This window comes from Ailuropoda melanoleuca, chromosome 5 (genome assembly GCF_002007445.2).
Source record: "Ailuropoda melanoleuca isolate Jingjing chromosome 5, ASM200744v2, whole genome shotgun sequence".
Classification (NCBI taxonomy): domain Eukaryota; kingdom Metazoa; phylum Chordata; class Mammalia; order Carnivora; family Ursidae; genus Ailuropoda; species Ailuropoda melanoleuca.
In genome coordinates, this window is record NC_048222.1 from 108,497,976 (window position 1) to 108,523,149 (window position 25,174).

Genomic DNA, 25,174 nt, shown 5'->3' on the forward strand with positions numbered 1-25,174 from the left:
GAGGCACAAAATGAATAAAATTAGCAAAAAGCATATAAGTATGTTCAAATTCAAATGGTATTTTTTTAATTGGCAGATTAAGCAGTCTGAGAAACACAGAATGCACCAAACAGAACCAAAAGTATAAAAATACTGAACAAATGGGGAAATAAGTTTTAATACCAGCTACTCTTTATAAGACATTATAAAAGAAAGTTGGTTCTTTGTATACTTTGAGATTAAAAACAATGTGGTTTGCATACACTGAGAAAAAAATAACTAAAACTAGATTTAAAACCAAGGTGATATACGTTAGATGTCAAGCAAGGTAACAGGTTTTCAAGCTAGGTCCTGAAGGCTTTCCAGCCTTCTTAGATGTTGATGGTTTTAAGGCAATTATTTCTCACACCCTCAACTTTCCTATGTGCCTTCCTAACATTGGTATGCCTGAGTACCGTGCCTTCAGCCTGCTGCTTCTCCTTTTCCGGCCCCCTGCATTTTACAAAATCTTGTCAAACAAAGAGACAATTTGAGAATGCATAATTCAAAAACTATTTGCTGATTATATTTGATTGAATCTTAAAAGTTATTTTTCTAGGTTCTTTTAACTGCAAAACACTTAGGGCAATTATAAGAGTGTTACACATATTGGTACAATCCATAAAAATGCTTTCCACTCTAAATTCAGTATAAAAATTATTACTTGCAAGCATCAATAAGCAAATGGCTTTTTGTTTTACCTTAGAATATCTAGTGCAGTGTGCACTGTTTATGTAAGATCGATAACTATTGACTAGATTTTTCCACCTAATTTATTTTACAAATAGGAAATAGTAAAACCTGAAAATATTTTATATTTTCACCCAGGTTAAAAAAAATGCGCATCATCTGACTATACAAATAGGATATTTTGGCCTCAATTTTTTTAAACTAATTTATCAAATCTCTATAACAATAGAAAAACATATGTAATTTTGTATGATCTTTAATCCAATTTCTTAATAGAATCTTAGTTTCAACTATGACTTTAGAAAATGCATAATGTTCTAAAATGTTCAGTGTGAATAATTTATATTATCCATAATTAACACCTACTAATTTGTGTTTTTTTAATTAAATTTTATCTCATTCGTAATACTTTCTTAATTATTGTGTAAATTAGCATTCTTTAGTTGTAAGTAATAAAAATCAACTCTGGTTAACTTCGGAAAAATTAATTTATTGGAATAATTTCGGAAGTTCACAAAATCATTGTGAAGCTGTGAACAAGACACGGGAAGGACAGATATGAGGACAGATCCTGGGGCCAGAAAACAAGAACCATAGTTACGATCTTAAGGCAGGTGACAGCTGCCGCTGTGATGAGAGGCCACGATTCATAGCAGCCTCTAACATCCAAAGAGACCCAAATATGCATTTTCATTGGGTGTGCAGATTTCCACAAATTGTTCTTCACATTGGAGTATCCCTCCATCTAAACCCTCCAAAACCTCACTGATCTGAGAAAACTCCTGTGTTTTCGTTAGATGTATGTTGTCCCTTTTCGCGTGTATTTATAGTACCAAGGCAGAGACAAGTGCCTGCTATTTCTTGCTCTCCAGGTTCTATTAAACGACCCATCAGTGTCGTGATCCAGCCTTGATACTCTACAAGACAGCAAGATAATTAAAGTCCCCGTGAACTAACTTGCAGCAAAGAGCCAAAGTTGACAGATTACTGAGTTGGAAAATAAAAAGTACACTGCTGTTCCTGCTAAGTAAAAGAAAATCACTTCTGTTTTTTCTATTAATCAAAATATGGGGCTAGGGAGTATATGCTGCTTACCAGTTTGTTCTAGCAAGAAGGCTCTATCATGAACAGCAGCACAATGATTACACTTTTATTCTTCAAAACATACATCTATTTTGCCCAACTAACCCGGGGAATTAAATGGAAATATGCAAAGAATTATCTCTCTTAAATTTTTCAGGTGTGAAATTCCCTCACAAATGCAGTTTTGCTTTTCACTTATTATTTTGGTATGCGAGTGCAGGGTTAGCTCGCAGCTGATCCCAGGGATACCTGGAGCCATAGGACTCTCCCATGGCCAAGATACAAATGAAATGTACTAGCCAGTGACGTATAATATGATGTTTAACACCTGAAACTCTCCTGAATGCACTCTGGACTAGTCTACACTATTTATTAAAATATATAGATTGATAATCTGTACCTATTTTACCTGCTTACATAGCGGGCTTTGGGTTATGTGACCAGTGGGGAGTATAAAGACCCCTTTGCGAAAAGGGAACCCTTGTACATCGTTGTGGGAATATAAATTGGTATAGCCTTTACGGAAAACAATGTGAAGCTTCCTCAAACAATTAAAAATAGAGCTACTGTATAATCCAGCATCCTAAATCATGGGTGTATATTGGGAAGAAACAAAATCTGTATCTCAAAGAGATATTTGCATTCCTATGTTCATTGCAGCATTATTCACAATAGCCAAGACATGGAAACAATCTAATGCCCTCCAATGGATGAATGAGTAAAGAAAATCTGATACACATGCACACACACACACTGGAATATGATTTCGCTCTAAAAAAAGGAATAAAAAGAATAAAATCCTGCCATTTGCAACCACATAGGTGAACCTAGAGAGCATTATACTAAGTGAAATAAGCCAGAAAAAGACAAATACTGTATGGTATCTCTTATATACGGAATTTTAAAAAATCCAATTTCATAGAAACAGAATAGAATAGTGGCTGCCAGGGGATGAGGGGAGTAAGAATTGGGGAGATGTAGGCCACGGGTATAAACTTCAGCTATAAGATGAATAAATTCTGAGGATCTAATGTACGGCATAGGGACTATAATTAATAATACAGCATTCTATACTTGAAAGTGGCTGAGAGTACATCTTCAGTGTTCTCAGCACGCAAACACCACAGAGTTAATTATGAGGTGATGGATATGTTACCTTGGTCTTGGTAATAATTTCACGGTGCATATGTATATTAAACCATCATATTGTACATTTTAAATATATGCCGTTCTATTTTCCAATAATTTTTCAATTATTCCTTAACAAAGATGGAAAAAAAAACTAGAAAAAAATAAAGTATATATTAAGACTTAAATCTAAAAATGAATAAAAGATCCCCTGGTACGCTTTTGTTGTAGAGATAAAAGGTATCAAGTACAACTGAGGGAGGACCAGAGAAGCTGTATGTGGGTGTTCAGGACCAATCTGGAGTTGCATTATGTTTTCTTGCCTCCACTTCTGCGTATCCTTTTGCCCAGAGAAAATTGTTTTGAGTAAGCCTTGCTAGAATCTGGTGAATCTTTTCAATTATCTGCATAATTGGAGATTATGTAATTGCTGCATAATGGAGATTCTCAAGAGCTTCCTCTTGACTCTCTTTTGCCATAAGGACCTTTATTCTACAGGTTAGGCGGTCACTTAAAATTCCTGCCATCAGAAGAATAACCATAGCATGGCCCAGGGTTTACTAGGCCTATTTTAGATCTTAAAAAAAAAAAAACCAAACCCTTAAATCTATTAGTAATGGCTTAAAAATTAGCATTAGCATTAACTCAGAGTTAGTGTATTATGTCTAACAACCCACAGGTTTTGGGTATACTCCTTTCCCCAGTACAGTTACCTGAGTGAATAAATGTAGTTTACCTTTAAGGGAAAAAAAGGAGAAAGATTCACAGGGTGCACTTTTGGTGTTATGTCTGAACCCCAGGGTTTCTTTCAAGGGGCTTTCAAAGTTCTAAGTAAAAAAGTAACCCGTTAGTTTGATTCCTAGTAATGTCATGACCAATTAATTATAGCCACAGATCTCTGTAGATCGGATTATTCTAATGAACACAATGGCATGGCTGAGTATTATGGTAAATACACCCAATCTCCCACTGAGATTTAATAATCCCACTGACCTGTTTTACCCTGGGGACCTTTCATCTCCATTAAAGTCTTGGTGCTCTTTTCAGTTATAACACCTCCCACCAGCACTCAACCTAGGGTAATGTCAGTAGAAAACTTACAGAGGTTTGGCATTTTCCTCTTTAGATCTCAAATTGTCGATGAAGGAAAATTTTTCAGTCCTTTCTTAGGGAACATAGTTAGAAGGTGAGCCATATATGAATATGCACCCTACATTCCTATCTCTGAAAGACTTTAAATTTCTTTGTTTAAATTAAACCAAATTTTTGCAACACAAATTACCATCCATTTGGCCAGATATTCATTAACTAAACTAGGAAACTATTAAATAAAATATAGCTAATCATCAAAATGCACATGGAATTTAAAGTCTTTGGAAAAGACTTGACAAATTCATTCTTTCTGATGTTACATTCCACACTTTTTGTTCTGGCACCCTCAAAATCCATTCTGAAGGAAAAACAATGTCTCTAGAGTTTGGCTGACATACGCTAGCAAATTCTACACACACACGCACATGCGTGTGTATGTGCGTGTGTGTGTGTATATACACATGAGCCTTCTCAGGGTTTCATTTGCTCATTTTTCTCCCCCCACGACACAATGGGATTTACATCTAATTACAGATCTGGATATTATGAGATGTTGAATAAGAAAGAAATAATTGTATTTTTTCTTTAAGGAATCAACTTCAGGCAAAAGAGTAACAGTATCTTCAAGTAAGGGAAGAATAGTTGTCAGACAAAGGAGGGAGATTTCCTAAGCAAAGATGCTTCAGTGGAAGATATGTCAGAGGGGCTTTGGACTTTAGGTTACTCAGAGTCTTCTGAATATGCCCAGATAACTCCATCTGCATTGTTATAGTAGCACTCTCTTCTGATGAATGCCCTAACATTCACATCAAAGATTCTTCTAGGCTATAGATTAAGTCACTGTGATTAAGTCACTTGACTTTTTGCTCCAGGATGGTTATATAAAGTGTTTTAGCCCATTTAGACTTACTATTTTGAGTTTGTTGCTCTCTTGCTTAGATTATGAAGTGTCACCAGAAGCAGGTACTCAACCCCCAGTACTCCCAATTCCTCCTTGTTTGATGATGGCCTTTGGTGGTGGTAGCTCCATGATCTGTTAGAATTTTACTCTCCTCAATGGAAAAGTGTTTATAAGTAATCTCAGTTGATAATTACTGTGTCATCAAAGGGGTCATGGCCTGCTGCCTTTGCTTGTAAAAACAAGAATCAGGAACGTCATTGCTTTGTACCTCAATGTAGATGATCAAGCCCAAGAAGAACTTCCCTGAAGTTCCTTTTCCCACAATCCAGTCTCTGGTGCCAACTTTTGTGTCACTTACGATTTAATCCCAAGCAACAGAATTTTGCTGTACTTAATTTAGGCAAAAGGAAAATGGACAGAGGTCTGAAGGGCTGGGCTTGGGAACTGGGAGGAATCAATGCCGATTCTGAGCTTAAGGAAGCAGAAACCACAACAATGATTTCTTGGCAGGAATTACCTTGGCAGGAGGTCAATGCTGGTCTGGAATAAATGCCAAATATTTTCAGGCTGTTTGTCCTGCCTGAAAGTCATATTCCAGGGGCGCTTGGGTGGCTCAGTTGGTTAAGCTTCTGTCTTTGGCTCAAGTCATGATCACAGGGTCCTGGGATCGAGCCCCACATCTGGCTCCCTGCTCGGAGGGGAGCCTCCTTCTCCCTCTCCCTGTGCCACTCTCTTTCTCTGTCTCTCACATAAATAAATAAATAAAATCTTTAAAAAAAATTCATATTCTAAGGTGGAAGCCTGAAATTGATCTTCTTATGTCATATTCTTCTCTCCCAACTAGAGAAGTATAAGGATACCTAATACTATCCCACTGGATTGTGTCTAATGGGATTTGATATTTCCTCAAGATATATTTTTAGTAAGAGGAAATGAATGCATACAGCCAACCTGTATACAAATAAATTAATTTGATCCAAACTTTTAGGTAATTATATTAGTTAAATTATCTATTACAAATTTAAGACAGGTAGTTTGGTGAATTGACCATTATAATTTAATTGATGCCTCTCTGTCGCTTTTCAGCACGTTTTCTAATTTTGTTCTATAATTTTCCTTCCTCTCTTTTCTGCCCCTTAAGTTTTCCTCTGTCTTATTTTAGTATTCCATTCTTGAGAAAGGTTCAGATGCTGACCAACTGAGCACATATATTTATCTCCCTTCCTCCCTGAGATCCCAGTGAAATAAAAACATACAAATACCACAAACAAACATACTTACAATTGATGAAAATAAAGTAGTAGTTTTCAGTGGATGAGAGAGTTAAAAACAGTCTCAAGATACAAAGTGGAAGGGAGTGGGGTGAAGGATGAAACAGGTAGAGAAAGCCACAGCACGGGAATGGCCGACGACAGCCTTCCAGTATAGACCCTGGAGTCATTGTTCGCCATCCACAGAAGAGCAAGGAGATGAGGAAGTTGGCTGAAAGTAAGGGGGAAAAATAGTCTGAACATGATAAATTTAACCACTCAACCCCCTACTGAATGCCCTCAACCTCAACAGGGAGCAGGAAGGAATGCTTCAAGCCATAACTCTTTTATAAAGACTTTAAATGAACTTTCAACAGGTTGGTGCCTCAGGCCTGTCTACTTCTTCTGGCATAGAGGGCACAACAGGATAGCTGGTTCCCTAGTCTGTCCCTCTAAAAGAAACTCAAAGAGACAGGACTTGCCCACCTTATCCAGAGCTTTGAAAATTCTTACCCAAGGAGGAAACTTGGAGAACAGGCCCATTTAGACAACAGTAGAGGAAACTCACACAAGAGAGCCAGTTTTTCTTTCTTACATATGAACTGATGTCTTTAGCATTGATGTTGATTGTCCCCTATTATCCACCCTTTCTTATTTTCCATAGTTATATGATCTTGACTTTAACAAATCATATGGCTACTCAAAATAAAGATCCTATTCTTAGCTGCCCTCGAAGCTAAAGGTGACATTGTGATGAAGTCCTTGCCAGTGGTATGTGTAGCAAGAAAGGATGTGTTCATCTTTCTTGGAAGAGTATGCCATCATTCCCCTCTGCACCCTTGCTTCGGATAAAATACAGATGTGTGCTTGGAAAGTGGCCATTGTGGACAATGAGTGATCTTGGGAGTGGTATCCATGTACTGTGGAGCCACAAGACAAAAGGAACTGGGAATCTGACACTGTGGAGTGTCATTCCAATTCTGTATTTTTTTTTTCTGTTACTAGCAGCTCATTATATAATGCTAACTAATATTGCAATAAAGAACAATAGCTACATAAAAGAGAGATATCAACATTAACAGAAGAAAAGTATTTTCTGAAGGAAAAATAATTTAGAGAAAACAGGACAAAACTAATTCATATATTTAGAAATAATTGTACATCCATAAAACCTAGTACGTCCATAATAGAGTTTATACAAAAGGATAAATTTTATTTTTTTTAAAGATTTTATTTATTTATGTGACAGAGAGAGACAGCCAGCGAGAGAGGGAACACAGCAGGGGAGTGGGAGAGGAAGAAGCAGGCTCCCAGCAGAGGAGCCTAATGTGGGACTCGATCCTGAATCCCGAAACGCTGGGATCACACCCTGAGCCAAAGGCAGACGCTTAACAACTGTGCTACCCAGGCGACCCCCAAAAGGATAAATTTTAAAAAAGAGCTATCAAAGACTAAAAAATAGGATTTGTCCTGCCCACAAAAAAAAATCAATAAAATGTGGGAAAAAATAATACCATTGAAAATGTCCAAATTTTAGAACAAAAAGGCAGAGAATAAAAGTGGAAAAAAAACAGATAAAAAGGACAAATCTAGGTCTACATTTAATAAGCAAGAATCATAGAAAAAGGGAAAATGAAATCATTTTTTTAAAAATAGAAGACAGTTATCTAAATCAGAGGAAGAATATGAGTACTCAGCTGACAAGTTCTACTAGAAAGCCCCATGAAATGTCAGGACAGAAAGGATAAAAAACATCCAAAAAATGCCTGAGTTGAAGAAAAAAACAGATCTGGGGTATTCATTATGACTATTCACAGAGATCTGATTCTTCTTTCATGGTAAGATCAAGTTGCCTATTCCCTTAAAATTGAGCATGGCCATGTGACTTGTGACCAATGACATAGGAGAGGAAATGATGGATATAATTTTGGATGAAGCCTTTAAACGCTAACGTGCAGTTTACTCTCTTCTCTCTGTCACAAACCAGCAGTGCTGGGGTGAGGGGGCGGTGCGGGTAATAATCCTCTCAGCACGGGTTCTGCTCTTGAAGATAGTATGGAGCAAAACCCAAGGCTGACCAGGGGTGGTTAGAAATTGTAATCAGGAGATAAACTTTGTCATTTTAGGTTACAGAGATCTGGGATTGTCACTGTAGACACAGATCTTATCACAAGATCCCATCAAAAGAATGAAAATTGGCACTAGACTTCTCATCATTAACAGTGGATACTAGGGAAAAAAATCAATACCTTCTAAACTAAGGAAATGATTGTTAAACTATAATGCCCAACCCTGCCAAGTGACCACAGGCAAAATAAGTACATTGTCAGACATGAAAGAACTCAAAAACTTTACCTCATATATTCTTTCTTCGGATATTCCTTGCGGATATGTTCAGTAAAACAAGAATGATTCAGAGTAATTTTCGTCGTGGAAGATTGTGATAATTGAGATGATTGATGTGATGACTGAGATATCAGAAACACTTTGAGAACAGTTGTGGGGGAGTAGTTAGGATGTATTGGTTTCCCCTAGGGGATTATCATTTGCTTCTTCGCGTGCTGAGATATTCTGAAAACCTTTTCTCCAGAGCAAAGATCAGAAGGGGGCACTCTAGATCTTATTAAGTCAGTATTAGCATTCAAGCTATGACTGTATCCTCTCCTACCTCACCAGTTCTAGGTGGGGGTGAGAGAGGAAGCAATGAGAAGAACTACATGTGGAAGAATCAGCTTGAGGGCCCTCTAGCCATCCTGTCATTCACTCAGTTAATTCAATAAACATTTTTGAGCATATGCCATATACTAATCCCTATACTATCCAAGGGAATTCAGAGAAAAATAAAACAGTCTCTGCTTTCAAAAAGCCCACAGTGTTTCAGGAGAGATTAACTCCTATAAACCAAGATCCATGCAAAGTGATACACATATCACAAAATTGGTCTAAGAGGAAGGAGTAGAGAGTAAGATTAATTCTATGTAATGAAAGGTGGGGTGCTCTAGAGTCCTGAAAGTTTTCAGAAGGCCCTGAATTTATAGACAAAATTGCTGCTGAAGCTGGCATCTTCTGGTTGTAGGAAATAATCAGATTCCTTTTTCACTTAAGCCAATTTGAGGTTTTCTGTCACTTGCAAACAGAGTTCTCTAACTGAATTCCTTAGCTCTAAGAAATATTATACTAAGCAGAAGGAGAAAGAGAATTAGTCAAGGAACTACCAGTGAAAAAGCAGCAAGCAGAAGGAATAAATTCAAAGAGGCAAGAAGAAGTCACCTAGGAAGGCACTAGACCTAGGGAGCACCTCATGAGAGAAAGAAGGTGCATGGAATTCACAAACCCCTAAACAAACAAGGCAGCAAGGGCTGGAACAGAATTCACGCAGGTCACAGTGGAGCTGTGTTAAGATCATGTTTGGAAACTGGAAGATGCATTCATGAGGATAGAACAGGCTTTACTGCCCTGTGGGATCATGTGGAGCCCAGTTATGGGTAGTCATAGTGGTCAATTGCATGTATGATGTAAACTTACTTGGTGGAAATAATTTCATATGTTGGTGCAGCAAATTAGATGTTGGAATGAAAAGTGTGGTTATGATTATGTTTGTACTCCAAATAGAATCAGTTTGTGGCTAATAGAATGACTTGTGTGAGCAATATTGCTGGCTGACTTTCCTACAGTGTGTGACAGTAGGCACGGAATAAAAACCTCACTTTCTAGCACATCTATATTTAAGAAGTAATAAGCAATAATCTTCACTCTCTTGCCCTCTATACATGAGAGAATGGGCAAGAAAGCTCAGTTCATTGCACTACCAATGTGACACATGGGATGGAATGATGGGTTGAGATTAATAGGCTGACATTTAGTCAATATAAATATAAAAACGGAGTTTCAGGTAAAAATTTTAAAAGTAATAGTTAAGATAGGATGCAGGAAGATTCTATGAAAGAGATCTTGAGTTTTTAGCTCACCACAACTCAAAATTGGGTTATCTTGCTGGAGACGGGATTGGGAAAAGCATTTATGGAGGGCAGAGAAAAGATGGGTCTGACTGCTACAGAGGCAAAAGGGTATGAATGACTTTTCTAGCTGCATGAAGTGGCATCAAGCCGTGGTGGTCACAAAGCCAACCTGAGAGCTTTTCCATTAGCCCCGTGGACAACAGGGAAACGTAGCAAAATATTAAGAATGCGGTGCCATGAAGGAAATGATTCAGGGTGGCAAACTGGAGACCCTTGGATCAGTTGAACTAATTTCTGAAAGCGGTCTAACTTTTGAAAGCTGCTCTGTTTTTATTCATTTGACAGAGATAGAGACAGCCAGCGAGAGAGGGAACACAAGCAGGGGGATTGGGAGAGGAAGAAGCAGGCTCACAGCAGAAGAGCCCGACATGGGGCTCGATCCCATAACGGCAGGATCACGCCCTGAGCCGAAGGCAGACGCTTAACCGCTGTGCCACCCAGGCGCCCCTGCTAATTTCTGAAAGCGGTCTAACTTTTGAAAGCTGCTCTGTTTGAAAGGCCTCCTAGATCTGGAGGCGATGCTCAGCCCTCAGCAGGCTCCGCTCCCACTAGGCTCCGCCCCCGCCCCCGAGGAATCTAGAGCTGTCCCAATCCCGAGCCCCGGTGTAGCCTAGCCCCGCCCCCTGGTCTGCCCCGCCCCGCCCCGCCCCCTCAGTAACCCGGACGACGCTCCCGCGTCCCGTCTCTTGGCGCCAGGACTCCGAACCACAGCGGGAGGAGGGGGCAGCACCGGCGCCCCGCACTTGCCGCCGGTGGGGGACACGCTTCCGCGGAACGGAAAACCGGAATTGTTCCACGGGCCAGTCCACCGAGGTTCGTGACGGCGGGGGCGAAGGTCGGGGCAGGACTTTCACAGTTCCTGGGAGAGGCGGGCCGTTCTTCCAGGCAGTCCCGTCCCTTCCGTGACCCCGGCTGACCTTCCTCCATCAGTCTGTAGACTCCCGTCCCACACTTCGTGAGCAGAGGACCTCGCCATTTACCTCAAGACATGAAGTAGGAGTCTGGAAAGGCGCTTTTCCTGCTTCCCAGTTCACCCGACCCTCTGAGGGCAGTGGGAAAATAAGCAGGCAGAGGAATAAATTATTAGTCCTGGCTAGAATGAGGAAGGAGCAGGAAGGGAACTGAGATGCCCTCGGTTTGGATAAAGATAACTTCATGTCTAATAAGTTGAAGAGATCAAATTGTTATCCCTAAGGTCACATTTGTATTGGAACATATCAATACATATACATAATTCGGATGTACTGGCATTTCACTGAATTAGTGATTAGCCTCTCCGGTAGGGATTACACTTCCGCATTAAAAAAAAAAGTACATTTAAATACATAGTAGGTACTTGGTATTATTTGTATGAAGGAATCTTATTTCACAATTTGGGACAGGAAGAGGAGTTATTCTATAACTAATTTTTAACTTTTTTCTTCTCTCCTTTGCTATTCTTATTATTCCTGATTTTCAGGCTGAAGTCCATAAGCCTTGGAGAGACCTTCAACAGTAATCTCCAAAAGTAAGTCAGCTGAACCACAGCCCGCCTTCAACACTTTTCCTGCTTTATATTTTGATTTAACCATCAATAAATGCCATTTGGTAGATGTATGATTTCTATTTATTTTACTTAACAATCTAATTACCTACCACTGTATGCTAAAAGTGTCTAAAAATTCTGATTCAAGGGATAAACATTTAGCGACTCTTTACACTTCTTTATGTGATTTTTTTTAACTTTTCAGGACCATAATTATTGATATTTCTTCTGTAGTTTTCTTTAATCTTTCATAGTAAAAGAGCTTGTGATAATGTCAACAGTACTAATTCTTATAAATGATTTTGTTGGTGATAGTAAAATCATTTATTTTGCGCTTTCTTGATGACAAATAATAAATTTGTCTCCTGTGATTTATTGGCTTTCTCACATCCCAGAGTGACTGAATTCTAGAGGTAGTAGTCAGCCTCGGACACAGTCACTCCCCAAGTAGCCTCTGTCTACACAGTGCTAGGCCTATCCCTTCCTCTGTGTTTCCTGATGAGGGCATCTCTGAGGAGAGTGGGCGGGAGGATTACTCTTTGAAGAATTTTACTTGGGGGCCAGAAATTTAAACTCTTACCATGGGACACATTCAGCCTGACCCAGCACTCTTAAACCTTTCATCCTGTATTTCTCCGTTCTCATTTGTCTTTGCATGTGGGGGCCAAGCCATGATACAAGAGCCAACCAGCAGATCAAAGAATCCACCAAATCTCTTCTGAATACCAACAGTGGAATGGCTTCAGGCAGCCTTTTGATCTTCGGCTCTGCATTCTTGGTGCCACATGTAGCACCGCCCACATGCTGGTACTGGGGGAGCTGCCTCTGGGTCCTCCTCACAGACTGCTTCCCCCTCAGCTCCTGGGGCAAAGCTGGTTTTGGTACCAGCCAGAGAGGTGCCTCTCATTCTCCATCTCCGTTCGCCATCTCCACTCGCCTGGCTCTGAACCCTCCTCCTCCTTCAGTAGTACCTGTCTTGTGGGATTTCCTCTGTGGTCTTGAGCCAGGAGAACCCCGATGCAGCGCCATTGTTGAGGATGTGTTCCGTTTTTGCCTCAGGCCTAGGATGGTCCCCCCAAAGCATTAATCCCATTTTCCCTGTTGGAGCTCACCTAGGACCTGGGAACAGTGCCTGGCCAACACCAGGGAAGTGATACAACTCACATTAACAAAGAGCAAAAGGCTTTCTTTACTCTACACGTATAATTGAAGTCTAGAATGACAGGCCCCTAAGCATGCTTGCATTTTTTTCTCACCTATTTTCCTCTTGGCTGTTTCTGTATTCTAGAATGTACCAACTTCCTATTTTAAGAAAATTCAGCATAAACAAGACTGAACTTATAAAACGAGATGGTGATTGCTTAGATTAAAAAAATAATTTGTTGCAAGATCCCTTTAAATATTGGATGCATTTCAAATATTATGTGCCATAAAATTCAGTTCATGCATTACCATTGTGTAAAACAAAATACCTTTATGTGGCCTTGTATCAGTTGTGAAAGACAAAACCCCTCTTCCCAGCAGGCGTAAGCAAGGTAGGATGTGGGGTTTAAAGCAGGGAGGGAGCCTACTCAACTTCTACCCTAACTCTGAGCTTAAACTTTCCCACATAGATTGGTTGGGGGGCTATTTATTCCAACATTCAGTTAATAACTTTTTTTCCCACTTTATCATTCAGCTCTGACCACCCCCTATTCGGAGTTTGTGCCTTGAGGCTTGCCAGCAGGGCTTGCAATACTTACATTAAACTAAATTTAAGAGTAAAGGTGCTCCTGCTGCTAATGTTCTCAGATCAGAGGAGAGCAAAATGAAGGAACTGGCAGCTGAAACTTTAATGGTAGGAAACGACTCGGATATTGAAAAAAAATCACAGTTCATATGTGTGACAAAGAAGACATGTTCCTCTCCATGTATAACATCTGCATTTGATTTCATTAGATGCTTATATTTTCTAGCAAAAATTGTCTAACCCAAGTAAACATCAAAAAGGATAAATTTTACATCACATACCAGTAGCCCAACTTTTGGGGGGGCTTTTACATACCTTGTTGGCTGGATCGAGCTCTGGGGTTTGGTCCCTCTTTCTGCCTACAAGCAGCTGGGTCTTTCTAGTACTTGGAGAAATTACAAGTACTGTGTCCTCATTTGGAAGCTCCTTGGTGAACCTTTCAAGGGCCCTTGTAATTATGTAGAAATCACCCCTGTCACAATGCCCTTGGCAAGCGAAGTGGGGCTCTCAGAACAGTCTTAATTCATAGAGGATGAAATGCCACAATTGAAGCAAACACAGTCATTGTTTTCTTCTGTCCATTTAGAAATCTAGGAATAGACAGAGGAGGGTTAAGAACTGAGATGGTCCAGATTTGCTCTGTAACATCAGAGGACTCTGGAACATAGATGCTTCATAGCTTCTCTGAAATAGGGTCATGGGAGGTGGGTTTGGGAGGGCCTTTGGCATCCTTTCAAGCCTGTACATGAGATCTATCTTTATGTTGACCATTACTTCTTAACCACATGTTCTACATAAAGTTGTCACTTAGTAAGTTCTGGTTTCCAGGTAACTCAGCTAGTTAATATGACATCTGATTAGAAAAACAGGTTTTTTGGGGGGGGGGCGCCTGGGTGGCACAGCGGTTAAGCGTCTGCCTTCGGCTCAGGGCGTGATCCCGGCGTTTATGGGATCGAGCCCCACATCAGGCTCCTCTGCTATGAGCCTGCTTCTTCCTCTCCCACTCCCCCTGCTTGTGTTCCCTCTCTCACTGGCTGTCTCTATCTCTGTCGAATAAATAAATAAAATCTTTAAAAAAAAAAAAAAAGAAAAACAGGTTTTTTTTAAATTACAAAAGAAATCACTATATTATGAAGTTACAAAGTAGGAGAGGACCAACATTTGCTGTTCGGTGTGCTTTAAAGCTATAATTATATAAAATTAAGTGGACATTGTTTCATGGATCATATCATGCCCTGATAATCTGGGTAATATTAGGATTTCATGGTGTGTAAAACATGACACTGATCCGCATTGGAATTTTCTCTTTAATTATGCAAAAAATTATTTTCATAATAATCTTTTATTTGGAAACACAAGACTGCCTGTTTCTACACTGGATTTCAAAAGGTTTTCCCTTGAGTCTTTTTGTTCTTTCACCCCCCTCCCTCATGGCTTGATAGAGGAATATGGTACCTTGGCTATTCATAGCTGGCTCTACCTCAGGTCTGACCACATCTGTCCACCTCCATCTCTATCTAAGCAACCGTCCTCTTTCACTCAGATTTCATAACCCTCCCATCTGGCCTCTCTGTTGTCTGCCCTTCTTCCCCTACAGTCTAAGCTCAAAAGGGAAACCAGAGTGAACCTGTCAAGGTGCAAGTCAGGCCATGTCACTCCTATGCTCAGAATCCTTCAGTGGGTTCTTAACTTCATCAAAGGAAAATTCAGTTTTTACAGTTATCTTCAAGACCCTACACCATTGAAACACTTCCAAATTTTTCTTTAACGTCTTCGACTTTGTCTCATTCTGCTCTTATTTATGCCTTCAGCACTGGTGAGTATTTGGGTAATTTTGTAGTTCCCTGCTTTATTTTTTGCTGTAGATCTTATCATCATCTGACATTGTATATATTTTGCTTATTTGTGTGTTATCTGTCTTCCCCCCACATCCAACCCTATAATGTAAATTTCCTGAGATCAAAGAGTTTCATCTTTTTGTTCACTGCTCTATCTTCGACACCCAGAACAGTGCTTGGGACCAAGTAGTAGCTCAATGAATATCTGTCAAATATATTCAAGGCTCAGGTTGATAGTGCTTTACCCTGAGTCACACATGTAGTAAATATTAGAAGTAAGTGATTTAAACCCTAAAACAAACATTTCAGTTGCTTGGTGAGGCTAAGGGTAGAGGTCAAAACTGGTGGACATGGTGGTGGAATCAAGAGGCTCTGGCCTTTTGGATGCCTCTCTAACAGTAGAAGTGTGCTTTCTTTTGCATCTGAAAGCTCTTGCAGCATGTGACAATTTTTCCATTCTAGGTCCACAGACATGTCCGTACTTCTTCATGTTTAAGGTATACTTGCCTTTGGAGCACTGAGCTACCACATGAGAAATCTGAGGCTGCCCTGCTGTGAGGGAGCCCAAGCCCTATGGGTAGCCACATGTAGTATTCTAGCAAACAGCCCTGTTGAGGTCCCAGCTAATAGTATTGACTATCAGATATATGAGATAAGACCCTTACAGATGATTCCTGACCCATCCCCACCATTGAGTTACCCCCAAGCTTCTGAGTCTTCCCAAAAGAGGCTCAGTCATTATGGTGTCGAGAAAAGCCATCCTGTTGTACCCTGTCCTAATTCCTGACCCACAAAAAGTGTGAAAGATAATAAGATGATTGTTGTTTTAAACAATCTTTCCTGGACCTCTAGATTTGAATGATTTGTTGCACTATGGTAGCTGTGTGTCTCTTGAGGCAGCTGTCTGCTTGTTGAGAATCAGTCTTAGCATCCATCACTTCTAAGGAAAAGCTTTTATTTGTGAGTAAGAAAGTTTTTAGAAAACAGCAAAGTATGAGCAATTTTCAATTATTGATTGTAACAGGAAAGCAAAGCATGAGCATTTGAAATCCATAGCTATCCTAAAAATCTTCACTCTTTAATTGCAACCATGTCCCTTAACAAAACTCATACCAAAGCTCCTGATCATCTGAATCTTCAATTCATTTATAGATTTTCTCCTTATCCACTTGGTGGATGCAGACAAGTAATAAATTGGCCAAAAGGCAGATGGTAGAAGAAAATAATGAGAAGCAACCTGCAGAAATCCACTCACTGAGTATCATTCCTGAATAATAGAGCTATAGCTCTATACACAGAAGCATTCTCAGCTCAGATGACAGACTGTGGATCTCTAATAATGTCTTAAAGGAGTCTTTGAAAGATTCGTTCTTTAAAATACTGTTTCTTTTTTTTTTCTTGGTTTTTGTTGTTGGTTTTTTGTTGTTGTTGTTGTTGTTGTTGTTTTTTTGTAGTCTAAAATGACCACCCTGCCCCCACTGCCTATGACACGGCCAAAGCTTACATCTTTAGCCAGACAGAAGCTGCCATGTTCCCTCAGCACAATTCCAAGGTATGTGACCCTGATTTTCATTTCTTTTCCTACAGAATGAATTTCTTGCAGTGAGTAAGAAATGTCAATAGCACATCTCGGAAAACAAAATTGTTCAAAGACAGAAGTATATTGTTATATTCAGAATATTCAAATTTATTGTTTCAAAAGGATCAATGAACCACATTCAAATATTAAGAATTTGTTTATTTAGCAAACTAGTACTCATTTGATCATTTTATTACCGATTCTAATTATATCGTGGTCCCATCAAACTTTGGAGATATATTTCCTTTTAAAAACATTAGTGGAGAATTGAAAGCAGAGGCTTTAGGAGTGGAAGGTGTACAGCTTCTAATCTGCAAGGTCCTGAGTGCTAATTTCTGTTCTGGAGGAAGGAGGACACAGTCTCACTACTAGGGTAAGTTGGCAGGCCAGATTTAGGTACTGAACTGATCCTGGGGCTAAAAATGCATCACCCTACTGCTGCTGCACTAAACAGCTGCCGTGTTCCTGGAGTTGCCGCCCAGAAACTACAGAAGAGAACAATATATTTTGTCATAAGTATTAATGAGGATTGTATTATTTAGAAATTGCCATTTATGGTTTTATTGAGTTATAGTGATGCATATATTTTTTATTGATAGAAATGATTTGCATATGTAGGTTTGATTATTTTCTTTATATGCCAAATTTTCACTTCAGACAATGCATAATGATCAAAGTATTATGAGACTACTTTGTTTTGAGAAGGATCATACTTTATTCTTAGTATTTCTGGGAAAGACCAAAGTCCCTGGACCAAAATAAATTGCATACAGTTAAACCAACATAGATGTTCCCTTATCACAGCAAATCAAAGTTTCTTCTCAAAAAATTCAAAAAACAGATTTTTCGATACATACATAATTCAGGATATACATATATTCCTATTTTCAATATTACTTTTGAATAATGTGGAGCATTTACAAAGTCTGAAAAAGCTTGTTCTTCCTGCCTTTTATAATGCTTGAGATTCCATTTTCTTTTCAACATGAGCAAAAATGTGGCCCAATCTCACATCCCTAAAATAAGATGGATTTTCAAGAAAACTATTTCTTGTATTCATTCTATTGAAGAAAAACATCTTTTTTCATAACCATTTAAAGCAAAGTTTTGTATCAGGATTTTCCATTAGCTTCTGAATAAAAACAAATGCTTGTTTTGTTGCGTACTCCCCTTGTTAGGAGATGTCAGTAGTATGCTTGTTTTTAAAAGTGCAAGGGAGGGTAGAGAATCAATACACCACCAGTGTAATAGATTTCTCAGTAAAGTCTTCTTAAGATCACTTTTTGAATAATAATTTGAATTTTATATGTGATTAAAAAACTCACTCAAACATTTCAGAGCAATATTTGGTAATGTTTGGAACAAATGAATTTTACATGTTTGTATCAAGCAGGTGTTCTTAGTTCAAAATCCCGGGCCAAACAGAATACAACTCTGTATTGCAAAGTTATAAAGTGAAGCAACATGAACAAAATGGAAGAGTTTATGAGGTTTGAGGAGAAGACTCCATTTTTCTTAAGAATGCTGATTGTTTAAATGTGTTGGTGTTTTATTTGTTTGCACACCGAGTTTAAGATTCTTCCCTATCTCTTAACAGTCAAGAAAATGAAAATTTGGAAATTATTAATCAACAACCTATCTCTATGGCTATCGTAGGACATGTATTATATATATGGTATTATACCTTAAATATTTCTGTTCTCCCGGTGGCATTTTATATGTTTGGGAGCTTTTCAACTTGATAAAGCAGTGCTTTATTATTTCTTTCCATTTCATTTAGGTCTCAGTTGATCAAAGAAAAGGATGACATAGATCATTACCTGGAGGTGAATTTCAAAGGATTGTCAAAAGAGGAGGTTGCTGCGTAAGTATAACCTCTTAAAGGTACTTTAATATAAAGTTTGTTTCTTTTGTCTTGATTCTTTATTGAAATTTCAATTTTCCCGTGCAGTACACTTTTTCATTGGAACATGGCATTTAAAAATTAAAGCTCATATTAAATAGTGATAAGTCATGTCTATTGATCTTACACATATCAAAGTCTTTAATTCTATGGCTTTCAAAATTCTCATATTTACCAAGATATTGTACTATCATGTTTGCAATATTTTAGTTAAGTCTGTGCCATTAATTGCTTATTAACTTCCATTTTAAGGTGCCTTGCCTCCATAGGGGAGAAAAAAGCTTTTAGAGAAAGATCATATCTTTTTTCCCTAGTGATTTAGAACAAAAATTCTGTACTAATGTATGTTCCTTCCCTCACTGAAACCCACAAAAAAAATGAGTGGATCATAGTTTATTGGTTGCTTTTTAAATAATTCTAAATTGTCTGGATTTATTTTATCAATGAGCAATATAAACTTTGTCATTTTATCATTAGTTAGAAACTAATTTATGGTTTAAGTAAAAAACTATAAAAATCTGTGTAGGTTAGTGAGAAATGAGTAAAAACCTAAAATAATAGCTGAACAGACTTAATATTTCTTAGCTATAGACTTGGTGACCATGTTATCATCAGATCTTTAGATGCAAGCATTTAAAAACAGAAATATTATAAATTCACATGCATCTTATGGAACTCATTAAATGATTCAATTAAATTATTTTATGCAGTAAATGTTTTTAACAACCTCTCAATTAGTATTGTCTAGTGCTATGGGAGTCCACTGAAAGAGTTTTCTTCATGATATTTTTGGTATAGTTTTTCATAGAGTCTAAAATTCCAAGTCTCTTGATATGTTTCATTTTATTAGATATTATCTTTGTCAATTTGCATGTAATATGGAAAAATGGAATAGTTCATTCTGACAGTATCTACTTTATTTTATAGAGTGACAAAATTTTACAATACCCGTAATCACTGTCTTCCTTGGAACACTGTTGACTGCCATGTGTAGTATCTGGGATTTTTGGTTAAATGCTGTTCTGTTTGTTAATGTAGTAACTTTCCATGGTGACCTGTTGGATAAAATTAAAGGTTAATATTGTCAGAGTTTTAAAAAGTTAAAAAAATATATATGTATGTGATATTTTCATTCTGATTTAAATATAATGATATCCAAATATCTGTAATTGGCTTAACAGTTAGGAATTAAATTTGGAATAAACTTATGCTTCACATATTTTAACAAGCAAGAAATTCATATACAGCACTTAAAATCTGCTAAACTTTCAGTCTGCCTGAAGAAAACTTTGATCTAAAACAATGCAAAATAGGCTTTGCTGATGAGTGTTCTCTTAATATTTTTTTTCATTAAGGATATTACCAAATTGATTTCAAATCCATAGTATGCTACAGAAAACAAGTAGCACCGGGTAATTCTCCAGCCTCACAATTGTATTCTCCTTAAATTTTCCTGCAGCTGACTACTTTTTTAGACCAAAGCTGGGATAGTAGATGCAAACCTTAATAGGAAGATAGCTTGTACTTAGCTCACTCTTCTGCTTTTGATTGATATGTATTCTAGACTTCGCCACAGACAAACTAATTGAAGAGCATGTAAAGGAGAAAACTGATGAATAATTTCAGTGCTCTCAGCAATACTCAGCAGGTGCCGTGAGGAATTATGCATATTCTGTTAACCAAGGAATTGCTATGTAAAACTTTTTATTAGTCAGTCAACTCTAAAAAGATAAATTGGTCAGCAAGCCTTTAAGTGCCTACTTTACCTCTAATGCTAGATTTTTCACAGTGGGAGAGACAGTGATATCTTATTGTAAAATATTTGGCCCCATGCTTGTCTCTATTTGAGACAATAAGATTTATGAACAGGAAACAAATATGGAATGAATGAGGGCTGATTGTATTGTGAAGTGCAGCCTCGAGGTCTAGAGGAAATCAGAGAAAACTAAGGTGGTAGGATGAAACCTGCCAAGGAAGACAGATTTTGAGTTTAGTTTTAAAGTTACCAAACTAGTACTTCAGAGATCCTCAGTATAAAAACAGGAGAAACTGAATCAAGTTTTCAACTAGACAAAAGCAATATCTAAGATACACCTTTAAGTCTCTCTATATACTGCTTCTTCTTTAAGATGGTAATGTATATATTATATGTAATATATATATATATAAATGCTAAGATGATTATATATATGTTCATTATATAAGTGACACACACTAGCTTTGATATCCCATAATATGTATGTGCTCTCTGTCTAGTCCCAAAATGACTCCTCATCATCTAACCCAAAATGCACCAATTTGCTTATATGTAAACTCACTCTCTGTGACTTTCCTTCTATCATAATTGGTGGAGAGTTCCTATTCTCATCTAAGGATGATGCCTCTGCTTGTGCTCTGGATACCATCCCCTCTTACTTGTTCCAAGACTTTCTCCTGCATTTAAACATATTTTTCTTCTACATCAGCCTTTTCCCTTTCCACTGGATCAATCTCACTAGCATTCATATCTCCTTTAGTATTTCCCTTGACTTCTTATCCCCCTCCAGGTTCTACCCCATTTTCCTCTACCCTTCATAGCAACCAGAAGCACTGTCTCAGTATTTGTACCCATTCTTGCATCGATTGACTCTAAATAGGTGTCCGCCCCCAGAAGTCACAGAAATCTCTCTGTTGAGAGTGACCAATGTCCTCCATTTTTACCACATATAATGATCATGTTTCTGTCCTCATCTTGCTTAATATCTTCATAACATTTGATAGAGCTGAGCACTATCTCATTGGTTACTCTGTACTTGTGGCTTCCAGGATGCCATGTTCTGTGGTCTTCCTCCAGACTCTGACTGTGCCACCTTAGTCTCCTTTTCTGGCTGGTTTTCTCTTTTCAAACTCTCAGTGGTGGGTTGTCCTAGGGCTGAGTCTTAGGCCCTCTATTCCAGTGGCACTCTCCCTGTATCCAGTCTTGAGTACTGCAATACCCTGATGACTATCACATTTATAAATCCAGCCCTGAGCTCTCCACTGAGCTCCAAATTTTTATATCCAACTGCCCCCTTTACATATCTACTTGGATACTTAATAGACATGTTTAGGGGCGCCTGGGTGGCACAGCGGTTAAGCGTCTGCCTTCGGCTCAGGGCGTGATCCCGGCGTTANTTGAGCTCCAAATTTTTATATTCAACTGCCCCCTTTACATATCTACTTGGATACTTAATAGACGTGTTTAAATTAATCTGGCCACAAACTGGACTCTTGATTTACCCGTACTTTCCCTCACATCCCCTACCAAATAATCCCCCCCAGTCTTTCCTCAGGTCAGTAAATGGCACCAAGGCAGCCATGAGTTGCACCCTGACTTCACCACCCTCCCCCATCTAATCCATCACTATGTCCTATCAGATATAACTCCTAAATATATCCTGTGTTCATCTACTTCTCTTCACTGTATAGCCACCATCATCCCTTGCCAAGATCACTAGAATAGTCTCCCAACTGCTCTTCTCTTATCCCCTCTTATTCTGCCAAAATTCAGCCTTCAGAGTCATCTTTTGAAAAAAAATTAGATCATGACACTCACCTGCTTAAAACCCTCTGAGAGGGGCGCCTGGGTGGCACCGTCGTTAAGCGTCTGCCTTCAGCTCAGGGCGTGATCCCAGCGTTCTGAGATCAAGCCCCACATCAGGCTCCTCTGCTAGGAGCCTGCTTCTTCCTCTCCCACTCCCCCTGCTTGTGTTCCCTCTCTCTGGCTGTCTCTCTCTGTCAAATAAATAAATAAAATCTTTAAAAAAAATAAAAACAAATAATAAAACCCTCTGAGAGCTTTCCATTGTTCTTATGATAATCTCTAAGGTTTATCATGGTTTGGACTTTAAGGTGCATGATTTGGACTTCGCTGACCTCTCTGACTTTATCTCCCATTTTCCCCACCACTCACTTCTCTCACTGTGGCCTTATTGCTGACACTTTCTTGTCCAGCAGGTGTCATCTTGAATGTGACCTCTTCAGTCTGCCATTCCCTGACTTCATAATCTAGTAGCCCTCACCCCAACTCTGCTTACTCTCAGCCAAATCATTTGGCTCTATTTCTGCTATAACTTGGCCCCCTTCTTGCATTGGGAGCCTGTGTGTTGACTGTCTTCATCCCCAACAGAATGGATCTGCAAGGAACAGGAGCGTGTCTCTGTGTGCCCTGGCACATGGTTGGAGCTCAACACTGGCAAGTTAAATGAATCAATGAGTGAAATAAACATCAGATTGACAACATGCAATAGGTATCCTGCAATGACTATTCTTTGGTTACAATATTTTCAGGTCAGTGTTGTATGTGACTCGTTTGAATATTGAATCAAAGCAGCTTAACTCAAGAAAGTGTTTTATGTACACAAGTAGGGGTATAAAATTGAAACGAGTAATTGAGCAGGACAAGATAGAGTAGTTGTTCCTGGAATGGCCAAATCCATTTTACTTTGGAATGGCTAAAGGAGTTCAAAAGCAAAGGGCTTCTGGGTTTTTTATTATCTACATTTACAGAAAAATTTCAGTATGCTTCATTAATTTTTAAGTGACTGGGTTATTTGTGTGCCTACCAGGTACATTTCCCCCCACATTTTGTACTCACATACAATATAATTGACACTGACAATTTCACTTTCTTAGATAAATCTTCAAATAGTTCATTGATGGTATTTGACTGACTTTTAACAACTAAAGAAGATCCTGTTGTGGTTTTGTACTTTGTTTTTTATTCTCTTATATTGTCAGAATATCATATTTTTAAAAAGGATTGAAAGTATCACTTATTATCATATTGTAATTGCTTTGAGTAGCTAAGTAATGAAAGTATCATTTGTGGATTCAAATAAAAATTTCTGGGGGGCAGTTTTTACAGCTTCAGCTATGTATATGAGGATACAAATAAACAAAATCATCAAGGGACAGAGAATGCTAATCTGCTCAGTATTACTTTCTGCTTCAGCTATCACGTTCTATTATGTGGAAGAATAGATTTAGTTCAAAACCGCGTGCATCTCTGATATTGCTTTCTTGCAGAGCACCTTTCGGCATCATCGGTTGAAGTGTGCTAAGCATCACTTTGTCAGCACAATGGCAGTTAGACTTGTCAGTTACCATATACGACGAGTTTGGGTTTTAAAGAAACAAAGAGCCATTTATTTTCATATCTTTTAAAGCCTTTCTCCCCTTCCTCATTTTGAACTGATTTATACTTAGGCAGTTAAAGTAAATTAGCGTTTTACCAGTGTTAAGTTTTCATCTTGAGTTTATTTCAAAATTGTCTCCCAAAGCTGCCTTTATGAACCACAGATATTCTTGTTATAAGCAAATTTAGCACCTGGATCTGTAAAGTGGCCAGGTAATCAGAGTAGGTGTAAGGCGGTGAGAACGTTTATTCAGGATATATTTCACAATAACCCTATGGGAATTTAGACTCCTTCAGTTGTGCTGTTCCTTTGCTTCATTGATCTTGTTTACTCTTAAAAATCATTTTGTGTTCTCTCCAAAACATTTTTCTCTTTTGTAAATTAATAAGTGAAATTCTGTATGGGGTTTTGCAAATTAACCTTCTGAAATGGACAGTTGCCGAATAAATGATTGCATGACTAACAGGAACAGGCAGGGAAGAGAGGGAAAGGAAGCTGCCCCTCTTTCCTTCTGGTTTGCATACGGGGTTTTAAGGTCTTCCTGATTTGAGAAAGAGAGACAGGATTTTGATGTATTGACACGGAGAGGTGATTATTCCTTACCTTATGAGGGTTACCTGTTTTCTCTATCTTTGGTTTCCCTAACTATTTTGAGAGCACAATAATAACAGGAAATTCTTATGAAAGTTAGATGAGATTCTCTGTAGGAAGCACATATAGACAACCATTGATTTAGTCATTTAATTGCCATTGATTTTTTTTGCTTTTAAAGCATTTATTAATTAATATAAATAAAATAAATATTTCACATTAGCTTTATGTGTTGATTTAGGTATTATTAATTTATTACTTAGAAAAGTAATATGTACAGTCACATAAATATGTAGTCACATATTTTGCTTTTTACTAGGTATCATTTTCATTATGTTCAGATTTTAATAAGAGATACGTTTCAAATTTAGTAATGCTAACCAATGAAGAGAACGTTTTTTTTAGATTTCAACTTACAGTAAATTTTTCATGAACTAACTTATGCTGTACCAAGCAATACAATTTGTATAGCCTGCTAAGTTATTTCAAACACTTAAAAACATTTCTACAAATTGCTTAAACTTACTATTACTATGATAAGATTACTTTACATATAAACCTACAGTTTTAGACGTGTAAGGAATACAGCCAGAGAACGTGGCTCTTCTCATAATAGCTTCTAAACCTGAAAGTGCACAATGGCCCTCCTCTATTTGGAAATCACCTGGGAAA

At 38.2% G+C, this 25,174-nt stretch overlaps 1 protein-coding gene across 1 annotated transcript in view; it reads left to right on the forward strand.

The window, feature by feature from the left end:
• Positions 1-10,831: 10,831 nt before the first annotated feature.
• TTC29 (tetratricopeptide repeat domain 29) overlaps positions 10,832-25,174 on the forward strand; it is a 241,196-nt gene continuing 226,853 nt past the window's right edge. The window contains exons 1-4 of the mRNA XM_034661550.1: positions 10,832-10,994; positions 11,641-11,688; positions 16,728-16,825; positions 18,633-18,716. Of these exons, the coding sequence (XP_034517441.1) occupies positions 16,734-16,825; positions 18,633-18,716 (176 nt within the window). The 5' untranslated portion in view covers positions 10,832-10,994; positions 11,641-11,688; positions 16,728-16,733. The remainder of the gene's footprint in view (positions 10,995-11,640; positions 11,689-16,727; positions 16,826-18,632; positions 18,717-25,174) is intronic.